Genomic DNA, 12134 nt, shown 5'->3' on the forward strand with positions numbered 1-12134 from the left:
GGAATGGAGTCTCGTATGAGGATTTAGGAAGCTTTGCTCTGAATCCCAACTCTGCTCAAGTGCTGTGTGACCTTGGGCAAATCATTCCTCTTTCCCCGCCTCAGTTTCCTCATCTGTAAAAATGGGGCATTGGAACTTGAGCTCTCCAAGGGCCTTTCCAGCAAGATGATTCCTCACCTCACTGAGGGTGAAGCGGGGCTGAGGAGCTTCGGGATTTCCCTGCTCTCCCTGGTGCCGGAGCGAATAGTCTTCCAGGGGCAGTGGCAATGGGAGATGCTCTTGGAGGCCTGCTCTGGACTTGGATGTCTGAATGACAGAGCAGGCAAGCTGCAGTGTGGGCTGTGGTGAAGGGCCAGAATGGCTTCCTCCCTGGTGTAGCTTGGGGGACAGAGGAAGGAGGTAGCTGTGGTTGCCAGGGGTAAGTGTGTTTAGGGGGAGATTGTCCCCCAGATTAAACCACTGGGAGCCCCAGTGCTGTTTCTGTGACTGTGCTTCTGGACCTGGCCTTCCCCTGTGTTTCTATCTACCTAAGTGCCCTGCAGGCAGGGAGCCAGCCACAGAAAGAACCAGTGCCAGGGAGGACATGTTCCCACACCCCCGGTGTCCCAGGATGGAGGGCGGTCACCGCCATGGCCTGTCAGCCTGCCCAACTGCTGCACCAACCCAGGTCCCCCCTTCTGGGTTCCCCACCTCCCTTTATCTTTCAAAATCCCCATGTAATCACCGGATGGGATTAATTAGCTGGCCGCTCTCCCAGCTCAGGGTGTCTGGGATAGACACTGAGGGCAATGGAATTAGGGATGGAGAAAGATGTTAGGTGTGAGGTGAGGGGCAAGGTTCTGTCCGGAAGGAGAGTGAGGTCAGGGCTGGCACAGCCTGGTTTCCAATGGGGAGGGCAGGGCCTGGGCCACGCATAAAGGTCAGTGAGGAGATTAGGAAACTCCATGTCTAATCTGTCAGCTTAACCGGGTCCAAGCCCTGAATCTGTTCCCACCTGCCCAGCCCAGGGATGGCAAATGAGGACGAGGCCCAGACACCACCTCAGACCCAACTAGGGACCTACTCGCGACAGGGTGCCGAAGTTCTCCATTTTGGCGGGGTTCCTGCACCCGCTTTGGCTGCAAGAAATGAGAGTGAAAGGCTACGGTGGGGTTAGGACCTCAGATGCGGGAGGACTCTGAGAAGATGGAGTATAAGAAGAGTGGGAGTGTGAGAGGAGGGGTAAACCTCAAGTGAGGGGAGCTGGGGAGGAGGGAAAGGACTCTGAGAAGGTGGGAGGGTGCTGAGGAAAGGGGAGTTGTCCTAGGGGGTGGGGGGAGGATGCTAAAATAAGGGGAGGAGTTCTATGGGGGGAGGGAGGGGCTTGAGGTACGAGAGCCAAAGGCCAGAGCCTGAGCTTTCACTGTATTTGGCCTGCCCTTACTGTCCCATTATCCTTGACATATGCCAAATAGCGTAACATTTCAAAGAAAGAATAAGTCTTTGTTCCACCACTTCTTAACTCTGAAGAGGCTGGAGTAGATAGGATGATGGGAAGGGGTAAGAAAAGGGTCTGCAGATCGGAGAAGCCAGAAAGCGGAGAAAGGAGGCCGAAGCAAGGTGAGCCAAAGCAGCTCCCGGTTGCGCGGCAACCACTGCGGTCAAAAGGCAGCTTGATCGCTAGGAGGTGTGGCTCACGTGAACTCTCAGCTGTGGCCCTGCCCTCTGGCAACAAAACTAACAAAGTACCGACCCCCAGCAACGTATAACTAGCAGCCGGCCTCGGCTAAACTAGTAGCCAAGTGTCCATAGGTCTGGCACTGGCGCAGGCCTCTACGCTCTCGCGTAGTCCCACCTCCCTGCAATTCCTTTCCGAGGCGTATTATGGACGCGTAAGCCAGCCAAGTGGACTTCTTTTGTTTCGGAGGCGGTGCCCAGCTCCCGGCCCGCATTCCGATTGGCCCCACAGACCGTCTTCCTCCGGCCAGACCCTGCTACGTCTGCTCCTTGAGCGCTTATTGGTCCTGGAGAACGGTCCTTTGGTGCTGAGGGCGGAGCAAACGAGAGAGTAGGTAGTGGATTGGACGGTGTCAAAACGAGGGGCGGTCCTTACTGGCGGGGCGGTTGGGAGGCGAAGGGAGAGTCTTTTCAGCGCTGAGGACTGGCGCTGAGGAGGCGGCGGTGGCTCCTGGGGCGTTTGAGCGGGCTCACCCGAGCCCGCGGGCCAACGCGGATCCAGGCCCGACTGGCGGGACCGCCCCGGACTCCCCGCGGGCCTTCCTCGCCGCCATGGAGGACGGAGTCTACGGTAGGTCGGTGAGGGGTGGGGCCGGCTAGATGCGGATGGAGTCCTTCGTACCGAACGTTCCACTGCGAACGTTTCTGTTGGCGCGCGCCTCACGGAGCTATTCGGCCACGTCGTCGCTGCCTCGCTTTTGTGGGGCACGGGATGGGCTTCCGGCGGGGCCCGAGAGCGGGCGTTCCAGGCCATTGTTTGGGCCGATCCTGTTTCCGGTGGCGGCGGGAGGGGGCGGGATGGAGCGGTGGAGTGGAGGAGGCTGGGCGGAACCATTCCCGGTGGAGGGGCCGGGCGAACCCAGTGCCTGCTGGGAGCAGGGAGGGGGGATTCTGGGGGTGGCGGGGTGAGGGAGAAATCTGGGGTCTACAGAGATCACACTAAGACCGTGGCCTTTGCTGCCCCGCCCCCTTCCCCAACTCTTAACAAGCTGTCATCAGCTTCCCCTGACATAATTACTTTTCATGAACCCAGGCGTCCTTGCACCCAGGCCTCCAGCTACACCACCAGGAATAGAAGCAGAAATTCAGGGCCTCAGCCCGCTTTCCAAGTAACGAACCAAGAGTTCAGGCTTCCAGCCCATTCTTCCCCAGACCTAAAGAGTTAAGGCCTCTAGTCCCTTTTCCTGGCAGACATAGGAGGCTCGACCCTGATCTTCATCCTCCCCCTAAACCTAGGAGTCATGCCCTCCCAGCGCTGTAATTCCCCAGATTACAGGAAAACAGGCTCCCAGTCCCCAGAATTGACCTCCAACCCCTCCCCCCCCTCCCCCCCCCCGCCCAGAGCCCCCAGACCTGACCCCAGAGGAGCGGATGGAGCTGGAGAACATTCGGCGGCGGAAGCAGGAGCTGCTGGTGGAGATCCAGCGCCTGCGCGAGGAGCTCAGTGAAGCAATGAGCGAGGTGGAGGGTCTGGAGGCCAATGAGGGCAGGTGAGGGCTAAGGTGGAGAACCTGGGGGTCACCGGGCTGGGCCAGGAATGCCCAGGCATTGACACCCCTATCCCATGTCTTTCTGTCATGCAGTAAGACCTTGCAGCGGAACCGGAAGATGGCAATGGGCAGGAAGAAGTTCAACATGGACCCCAAGAAGGTGCTTAGGGCCACAGGGCTGGGGTCAGTCAGGCAGACCTCCTGATGGGGTTTCTGGCACCTCGAGGTTCCAGAAGCATGATGGTGAAAGGCCTGCTTTAGGTGGACAGACTTGGTCCTAATCCCTGGAATTAGATAGTGTCCGTCTGTTCTCTGAATACTGACCAAGTTCTCCAGCCTCCTGACCTTTGCCTGTGCCATGCCCTCTGCCTGGGAAATGCTCTTTTCCCCTTTTGTTCATATTTCTGGACCCACTTGGTGCCACCTAGAGTTTCAGGAGGAGCTCCTGTCTGGTAGGGAACGTTTACAATGACGTGCACAAAGGAGGGTTGGCCACGGCCATCACAGGAAGGGACAACAGCTGTGGACTCTCAGTGGAGCCCTCGCCGTACTTGAAGGACTGCTGTTTACTAAGTTTCTTGCTTTATTCTTCCTGCCCCAAGCAGTGTAGTTTGTTCATTCATTCAGCAAACATCCACTGAGCTCCTGCTCTGGGTGCTGGAATTAACCAGGCAAAGGCAGAGGGAACTGTGGGTGCAAAGGCCATGAGGCGAGAGGGATGGTATTTAAAGACTTGGGAGAAGCTTGCAAATGACATGTGGCCCTGCTCTGGTGGCACGGGGGCAGGTGGTGGGAATTGTGGTCTGGGCACCTTAGCACTGAGGCCTGGTCCCCACCCACCAGGGGATCCAGTTCTTGGTGGAGAATGAACTTCTGCAGAACACACCCGAGGAGATTGCCCGATTCCTGTACAAGGGCGAGGGCCTGAACAAGACGGCCATCGGGGACTACCTGGGGGAGAGGTGAGGTCTGCACAGCCCCTCTGTGCCTCCCCCAGCCCTGCACCAGCTCCTGCCTGCACTGCCAGCCCCTCCCCCAAGGAGAGGCCCTGATAGACTAGCCTTCCAACTGGGCTGCGATAGGGTGGACTGACCCAGGGGTGTGGGGAACCTGGGGACTATTTGTGAGCATCTTTCGGGGTGAGGACTGTCCATGGACATCTGGGAAGTGGGGGGGCCATCCATTCATGACTGGGGACAGTGGAGGAAATCTGGGTTGTGGGAGTGTGAGAACCAGGTGTAGACAGCCAGTGCGCGTGGGAACTGGACAGATAGGGAGTATGGGGATCACCGGGGGCCCCATGGAGATCTGGGAACGTGAAAACCTCTGTGGACTTGGGTGCGTATGGGGACTGTCCACATGTTCAGGGTGCATGAGACTGGATGTGAGGATTGTAGGGGGCCGTCTTTGGGCATTGCGGATGTGGGGACTGTCCAGACACCTAAGGTGCTTGGAACCTTCCGTGAAATCTGGAGAACTTGGGGGCCATCTGTGAGCGTCTGGGGTGTGTGGAGACCGTCTGAACATCTGAGTGCACAGGACCACCCGTGAAGCTCTGGGGTGCTTAGGGATTGTGTGGACAGCTAGGGTGTGTGGAACTTTCTGGACATCTGAGTATGTGGAAACTGTTGATGTCTGGGAACCTTCTGTGGGCATCTGGGGTGGGGGGGGTGCTCCAGAGGTCCCTGGGGACCGTCTGTGGACAGCCGGAATGTATGGAGACTGTCTTTGGACATCTGGTATTTGGGGGATCGTTTTGTGGGCATCTGGAGTGCAGGTCCTATCCGTGGATGTCGGGGGTCTGGGGGCCGTCTGTGGACATCCAAGGAACCTGCACATTACCTGAGAAAGGTGGCAGTGGGCAGAGCACACGTTCGCTGCATCTCTCCCAGCGGTGCAAAGGGCCGGCCAGACCGGGGTTCTTGCCATAGATGGGCCTCCCAGGAGCATGTTCTGAGTGCCCATGCTCTGGTGCCAGGCCTGTGACAAGGCCAGGCCAAAACTGCCACCCGCCACGGAGGCCGCTGAGGTGCAAAAGTGGTGACTCAGCCTCCCCAGTGCTTTGTCTCCTCCCTAAGCTACTTTTTGTGAATGACTTTGTCCCTGTCCTCCCAGGGAAGAGCTGAACCTGGCTGTGCTCCATGCCTTTGTGGATCTGCATGAGTTCACTGACCTCAATCTGGTGCAGGCCCTCAGGTGAGAGGGCCTGGGTTGGAGGGGCAGGAATGTACCTGTCAGGCCTTTCTTTACAAGTGGTGATGCCTACTTAGAACAAAAACAGAAACAAAAATTAGGGGATTGGTTGCCTCATGTAACGCAAAAGCCCATGGTAAGACCTTTTTCAGGCATAGCTGTATCCAGGTGCCCAGATGGTGTCGGAAGGTCAGCTTTCTCTGTCTCTTGGTTGTGTTTGCCACTGTGTTGACATTGCCCTCTGGAGGCCCTCCTCCCAGATGATATCAAGCCTCAGGCAACCTCTAGGCCTATTTAGCAACCTTAGCAGAAAGAGTGCTTTCCTTAAATGCACCGTAAGTCCCATAGTTGGTGCTCATTGGTCAGATTGGATCATATGTGTACTTGAAGCAGCTGCTGAGGCTGCAAGGTTTGGCACTCTTATTGACCGGTTCCTAACACGGGCTGAGCGTGGGAAGGGGCTCTGTCTGTCCCGGCAACCACACCAGCCCCTCTCTAACCCAGGCAGTTTCTGTGGAGCTTCCGCCTCCCTGGAGAAGCCCAGAAGATTGACCGGATGATGGAAGCCTTCGCCCAGCGATACTGCCTGTGCAACCCCGGGGTTTTCCAGTCCACAGGTGGGGGCCTGATGCTGGGGGCTCAGAGAGGACACACTGGGGGCCTGGATTCCTGGGGCCTTGAGGCAGGAGGCAGGGTGCCAGGTGCCCGTGTTGTCACCGCCTGACTGTGCCGCAGATACCTGCTACGTGCTGTCCTTCGCCGTGATCATGCTGAACACCAGCCTGCACAATCCCAACGTCCGGGACAAGCCGGGCCTGGAGCGCTTCGTGGCCATGAACCGGGGCATCAACGAGGGCGGGGACCTGCCTGAGGAGCTGCTCAGGGTCAGACCCCCTCTCCCGGCCCCACAGCACCGCAGCCCTGTCCTCCCACCACAGGCCCTGCCCCGCAGGTCTCCCGGTGCCCAGGCTGTCCACCTGGGGTACCGCCTTCCCACAGACACCGTGTCTTTCCTCTCTCTCTCCGGCTGCCTCTTTGTTTCTGTGTCTTTCTGACCCTCTGACTTTTGGAGTCTTGGTCCATCTCTTCCTCCACCTCTCCACTTCTGTCTTTAAAAACTGAGCAGCTGCTCGCAACTGTGTCTGTTTCCTCTCCATCTTTCCTGCCTCTCCTCCTTTCTCTCCTCCCGGGGGCTCCCTCCACTCTTCTGCCTTCCACTTCCCTTCCCTCCGCAGCCTTCTCCTCCCTCCCTCTCCCTCCATGGGCTGTCCCACCTGTGGCCTCATCGCCTCCTCACCGCCAAGTAGCCCTGGGAGGGTCCCCGGGGCCTGGAATTACTGACCAGGCCCTCGACCCCCAGAACCTCTACGACAGCATCCGAAATGAGCCCTTCAAGATCCCAGAGGATGATGGGAATGATCTGACTCACACCTTCTTCAACCCGGACCGGGAGGGCTGGCTCCTTAAGCTGGGTACGTCCCCTCCTGACCCCACCGGCTACCCTTGCAGTGGGGATTTAGTGGGCCTGGGCTCCGGACTCAGCTTCCACACATACCTGCTGTGTGACCTTAGGCAAGTGACTTGACCTCTCTGGACCAGTTTCCACATTTGACTAGTGAAGCTGAAAAGATCGGGCCTGTGTGCTGGGCCCAGGCCCAGGGACCGGCATAGAGGGGCTCCATAGACATTTGTAGGTGAGGAGAAGGGGCTCAGGAGCACCAACTACATGCCAGGCCCTCTGCTCAGGAGTAGGGTCCCTGGCCGGGATGGGAGGGATGGGGTGGCACCAGCAAACTCAGCAGGAGTCATGCAAGGGCCTCTTCCTGTGGTCTCAGTCCTGACTGCGCAGGGAGGCACCTGGGCCACTCCAAAACCCCAATGGCCGGGCTGTGCAGCCAGGCACCGGGGCAGGAGAGCTGTCAGGACACAAAAGCTCTCCAGGCAGTCAGATGCAGCGCCAGGGCTGAGAGCGCCCGCTGGCTCAGAGCTGCGCCTGGTAATGGGAGGCCCCATGGGAGTGTTCACTGTGGCTTTTTAATGGAGAAGCCATGAATGGCCGCTCTGGGAGACAGACTGGCGAGGAACTACAGCCCAATGGGGACAGCCAGGGCAGTGCCTTGCTCCTCCATGTCTCTATCTCCTCCCCGAGTGTGGGACTGTCCTCTGAAGCCGGGGCATCCTCCAGCACCTGGAGCAGGCCCCTTCCTGGGGCATGTAAAAATGCAGATCCCCTCTTCCAGCCAACATGCTGCGCGGAGGGGCTCCCGGGGGGGACGCAGGCGCTGCTAGGCCCGTGGTGCCTGGCAGTGAGGGCGTGCTGAGCGGGGAGAGGCAACAACCTCACCAGGAATGGGTTCCCCTCCCAGCCACCCTGACTTCGGGAATCGTTCCGTTGCCCAGATGAGGAAGTCCAGGCTCGCTCACCGTCCAGCAGCCAGAGGGCAGAGGTGGCTTCGGACCCAGATCTCTGACCTGAGCACTTGTCTTTGCTTTGTGGCCATCAGGGGAAGAAAAGGCGCCGCTTAAAACACTGAAATACAGGAAGGGGACCCTGGTGGTGGCCGTTTTCACAATGATGGTTAACAGGTGGTTGACAGAAGCTGTGTTACCGTTACTGTTTAATCCTGAATCACAGGGAACACAGAAGCAGGAAGGTGGCCTGAGAGGCTGTCCTGAGGTCACACAGCCAGCTTGTGCAGGAGCTGACGCGAGTCCCCAAGCCTACCTTGGGCCAAGGAAGGGGATTTTGGCTTCTCCCTTGTGGGGATGACACCCAGGGGAGAGCCATGCCCACCCAGGCGGCGGAGGGCCCTCCGGGCCCAGGACCTGTCTGGGGGGCGGGCTGGAGTGGGCGCTGGTGGAAGAGGTGCTCCGGCCGCTCCGCCGGGGCTCAGGGCCTTCCGCTTCCCCCGGGGGGGAGAGGGCCTGGATGATCCTCCCTCGTGTGGATGTAACTGGTTTTCTTCCCTCTCTCTCCCTCCCTCCTTCCCTCTCTGCGTGTCTCTCTTCGCTGTCTCTGTCTCTCCGCCCTGCCCCCTGCGCATACCTCCCCTCGCCCGCCTATTTCTGTTGCCTGCGGCTCTCGGGGGCACCCCATTCTTCCGCCTTCCCTTCTCGCCTGGTCCTGCCTGCTTTCTCGCTGTCTGCCCCAGGAGGTAGGTACACGGCCGTCCTAGCTCCCTGCCACCACCAGGGGAGGGGGCTGGAGGCTCAGACTCCCGGGCCGTGGGCTGACAGACTTAGAAAGTGTGAAGCCCCACGAGGGGGGTGGACCGCTGGGGGTCAAGCACGCCTGCCCCTGCTTGTCTGTCTCTTCCCGCACATTGCTTCGTCCCAGGCCCCGCCAGCCCCGCCTCCCACACTTGCTCTGTGCCTCTCACTCCCCTCCACGCCCCGCCAGAGGCCCTGTCCCCAGTGCTGAGCCCGGGCCCCCTCCCACCCCTTCCCTTTCAGGGGGCCGGGTGAAGACGTGGAAGCGGCGCTGGTTCATCCTGACAGACAACTGCCTCTACTATTTTGAGTACACCACGGTGAGCAGATGCTGAGCCACACTCTGGGTCCCCGAGGATGGGCGGGGCCTGAGGGAGCTCTCCCAGGGCAGGGCGGAGGGAGTGTGGGCTGGGGGTGAGGCCGGCAGGGCTGAGGCCTGCCCGACTTGCCCTTTCAGGACAAGGAGCCCCGAGGGATCATTCCCCTGGAGAACCTGAGCATCCGGGAGGTGGACGACCCCCGGAAACCAGTAAGACCCTCCCGTATCCCTTCCTGCCGCAGCGGGGCCCTGCTGGCCTTCAGGCTGGCCCTTACCCTCCACCACGCCTCCCGTTCGGTGTCTCCCCAGAACTGCTTCGAGCTTTATATCCCCAACAACAAGGGGCAGCTCATCAAAGCCTGCAAAACGGAGGCAGATGGCCGAGTGGTGGAGGGGAACCACATGGTATACCGCATCTCGGCCCCCACACAGGAGGAGAAGGACGAGTGGATCAAGTCCATCCAGTGAGTCCGGGCTCCGGGGGGGGGGCGGGGGGGGGGCAGATCCCTTGGCCCTCACCCTGAGGTCCCTCCCCTTCTACAGGGCCGCAGTGAGCGTGGACCCCTTCTATGAGATGCTGGCAGCCAGGAAGAAACGCATTTCTGTCAAGAAGAAGCAGGAGCAGCCCTGACCCCTTGTCCCCAACCCCGTTATTTATTACTGAGCCTCCCCGCCCGGGCGGCCGGCCCCCTGGGACGTGGCGCTATGGATCCTGGTTCCCTCTTTGGAAAATGCACCACCTCTAGTTCCTCTCGCATTATTTGTAATTAACACGCTGTTGGTAATCTTATTAATTATTGAAGCACTCACAGCCTGCTGACCGCCTCATTTCTTGGGGCTGACAGAGTTGATGTGCTTGGCAGAGGTGACCAGTCGGCCCCATCTGTGACGGTGACTGTGACCAGGGCTGGGAGTGCTGGGCTCTGATGGGGACTGTCAGTACATGAGGGAAGTGCTGTCCCAGCGGGTGGCCCCATGGGGGCCCCTTCAGGGCAGCCCAGTTCTGGTTCCGCCCCACACCTGCAGGGACAGGGCAGAGGGAGGGGTGAATGTGGCCGCAGTTAGAGGTGCACTGGAAAGCAGGCATTCCCAGGTGAGGGCTCGAGTCCATAGCACACATTCGTCCCCCCAGCCTGGCTGCTGCTGACCCCTGCCTCTGCCCTCACGGGGCTTGTGGCCTTTGATAGGTGGCAAATAATAGCCAACGGGATTGTGAGCTGGGCTCGTGCTGGTGGGGAAGCCGGCAAGCTGGAGGGGCTACGAAGGGGACCCACTCTGGGAAGGATGAAGCAGGAGAAAAAGGAGGAAGCCCCATATTGGGCACAGCAGATGGGAGGCCTTGCTCTTGGGATCTCCCTGGGGCTCTGCAAGAGGCTGCTGGAGTCGGGAGTGGGTGGGGCCAGGAGGGCTGGAAAGCCACTGGGATCATCCTGGAGAGCACATTTTATACCAGGAATATCACTGAGAACCTGTGTTTCCATGACGTCCCATTTGCCAAAAATCAGTCTCCAGAAGTGTAAGAACCACATTCTTTGAACGTGGCCCTGAGCCCCAGGTCTGGGCCTGTTCGCTTGGGGCATGCACAGTCTCCCACGGGTCAGAGAGATGGGTTGGCAAATAGGAAGACCCCATGGCATTCTATGCCCAGATCTGCAGCTGGGGTGACAGGAGAAACCTGGCAGGCCCCGGGACTCAAACCCAACCAGAATGGAAGCCCCACCCCCGGGCTTGCTGGGTGCAGTTCCCCTGCACGCTGTGTCCTCCAGAAGTTGAATCCTTAATTGTTGAGTACTCGCGGTGGGATGGGTAGCGTCTGGGATCTCGGGCCTTGGTCCTGGCCCATCCTGTGATCACAGGCATCTGTCCCCGTACAGGGCTCCGGAATGCAGTAACACTGACACTCTCCTAGGTGGCGCACCCCGCTCCTGCCAGACCGTTGGACTACAATTCCCAGCAAGCTGCCCGGTGCCCCAATGACAGGAAAACTTCTCGAGGTCTCCTGAGAGTTGTAGTTTCTCAGGACAAGGCTGTCAGATTTACCATATCCTGGTCCCCAACTCTTGTGTGGTTTGGGAAGAGAGGCCCTGACAGCTTCGACCCCCAGGGGCTGATGGGAATTGGAGTTTCCAGCTCCTCCCAAAGGTTGCATGGAAATGGAGTCATCAACCCAAGAAGGTTCTGGTAAATAAGATACTTGAGCAAATAAAGGGTCCCATCACTACCTCACCCTATCCTACTCCCCTCCATGGAATAAATCCATAGGTACTGAGTGCCTGCTAGTGGGGAAGTTCCTGGCTCAGTGGAGATACCTGGGAAGACCATTCAGGGCCAAAGGTGCAGAGGCAGGAAAAGGCATAGTGCGTTGGACTAACGGACAGCAGACTGGTGTGCCTGTCTGGTGGTGATGGTGGGGGAGGGGGACAGAAAAGGAAGGGGATGGGTGGGCCTGATCGTTTGGGCTTCGGACTTTGAAGTATTCCCAGCCGATGGAAGCCAGCCAAGGGTGAAAAGCAGCAGAGTACGCATTTGGATGGAGGTTGTAGAAACCCCTGGCTGCTGCAGGGGGAGAATTTGGAAATGAGCCTGACTGATAGCGGGCAGATGAGTTAGGAGATTGTGGAGTCATCCAGGTGTGAGAGGGTGTGGCTGTAAGGGAAGAAAAGTGACCCCGATGGAGTCATTTTGAAAGAGGAGTCGGGCGGACATGTTGAGAGCTGGGTCAACTCTGGGACTCTGGCTGGAGTATCTGGGGAATGGCAATGCATTTCCTGAGATGATCGAAGAGGGAAATTTTTTTTTTGGTGGCGGTGGGGAATCAATGGTTCTGTTTTAGCCAAATGAAGCCGGATTGTCAGTGGAACATTCAAGCTAGACGCCAGTCACCTCAAAATTGTCCTGCACACCCAATTCACTTCAAGCACTAAGAATTCTAGCTTCCAGTCCCCTCCTCTTCTAGGACCCTAAGCTCCCAACCCCCTTGTTACAAGTGTCCCTCCAAATTCCATAGGTTAAAGTCCGAGCCCCCAGGGCCTCAGAATTTGAAAACAGGATCACTGCGGGTGAAATTTGTGAAGACGAGGTCATCGACATGGACCCTACTCCAATGTGACTGATGTCCGTGAACAAAGGGGAATTTTGGATGCAGAGACACCTGCATGGGGAGGACGTATAAAAATAAAGGCAGAGATTGGGGTGACACATCTCCA

The 12134-nt window shown here is 58.5% G+C and overlaps 1 protein-coding gene across 2 annotated transcripts; it reads left to right on the plus strand.

The window, feature by feature from the left end:
- The first annotated feature begins 1393 nt into the window (after positions 1-1393).
- CYTH2 (cytohesin 2) lies at positions 1394-9739 on the plus strand. 2 transcript variants are annotated; one of them, XM_028529882.2, is made up of 12 exons: positions 1394-2287; positions 3059-3206; positions 3300-3366; positions 4050-4168; positions 5322-5402; positions 5904-6016; positions 6135-6283; positions 6760-6871; positions 8853-8929; positions 9067-9138; positions 9238-9392; positions 9472-9739. In XM_028529882.2, the coding sequence occupies exons 1-12, from the start codon at positions 2269-2271 to the stop codon at positions 9557-9559; spliced, it is 1200 nt and encodes a 399-aa protein (XP_028385683.1). In that variant the 5' UTR covers positions 1394-2268; the 3' UTR covers positions 9560-9739. The 2 variants fall into 2 exon arrangements, with proteins under 2 accessions (XP_028385683.1, XP_035868390.1); XM_036012497.1 differs by lacking the exon at positions 1394-2287 and adding an exon at positions 2502-2825 and having other exon boundaries at positions 6760-6872; positions 8851-8929.
- The last annotated feature ends 2395 nt before the right edge of the window (positions 9740-12134 follow it).

The sequence above is a fragment of the Phyllostomus discolor genome, chromosome 12 (genome assembly GCF_004126475.2).
Source record: "Phyllostomus discolor isolate MPI-MPIP mPhyDis1 chromosome 12, mPhyDis1.pri.v3, whole genome shotgun sequence".
Classification (NCBI taxonomy): Eukaryota; Metazoa; Chordata; class Mammalia; order Chiroptera; family Phyllostomidae; genus Phyllostomus; species Phyllostomus discolor.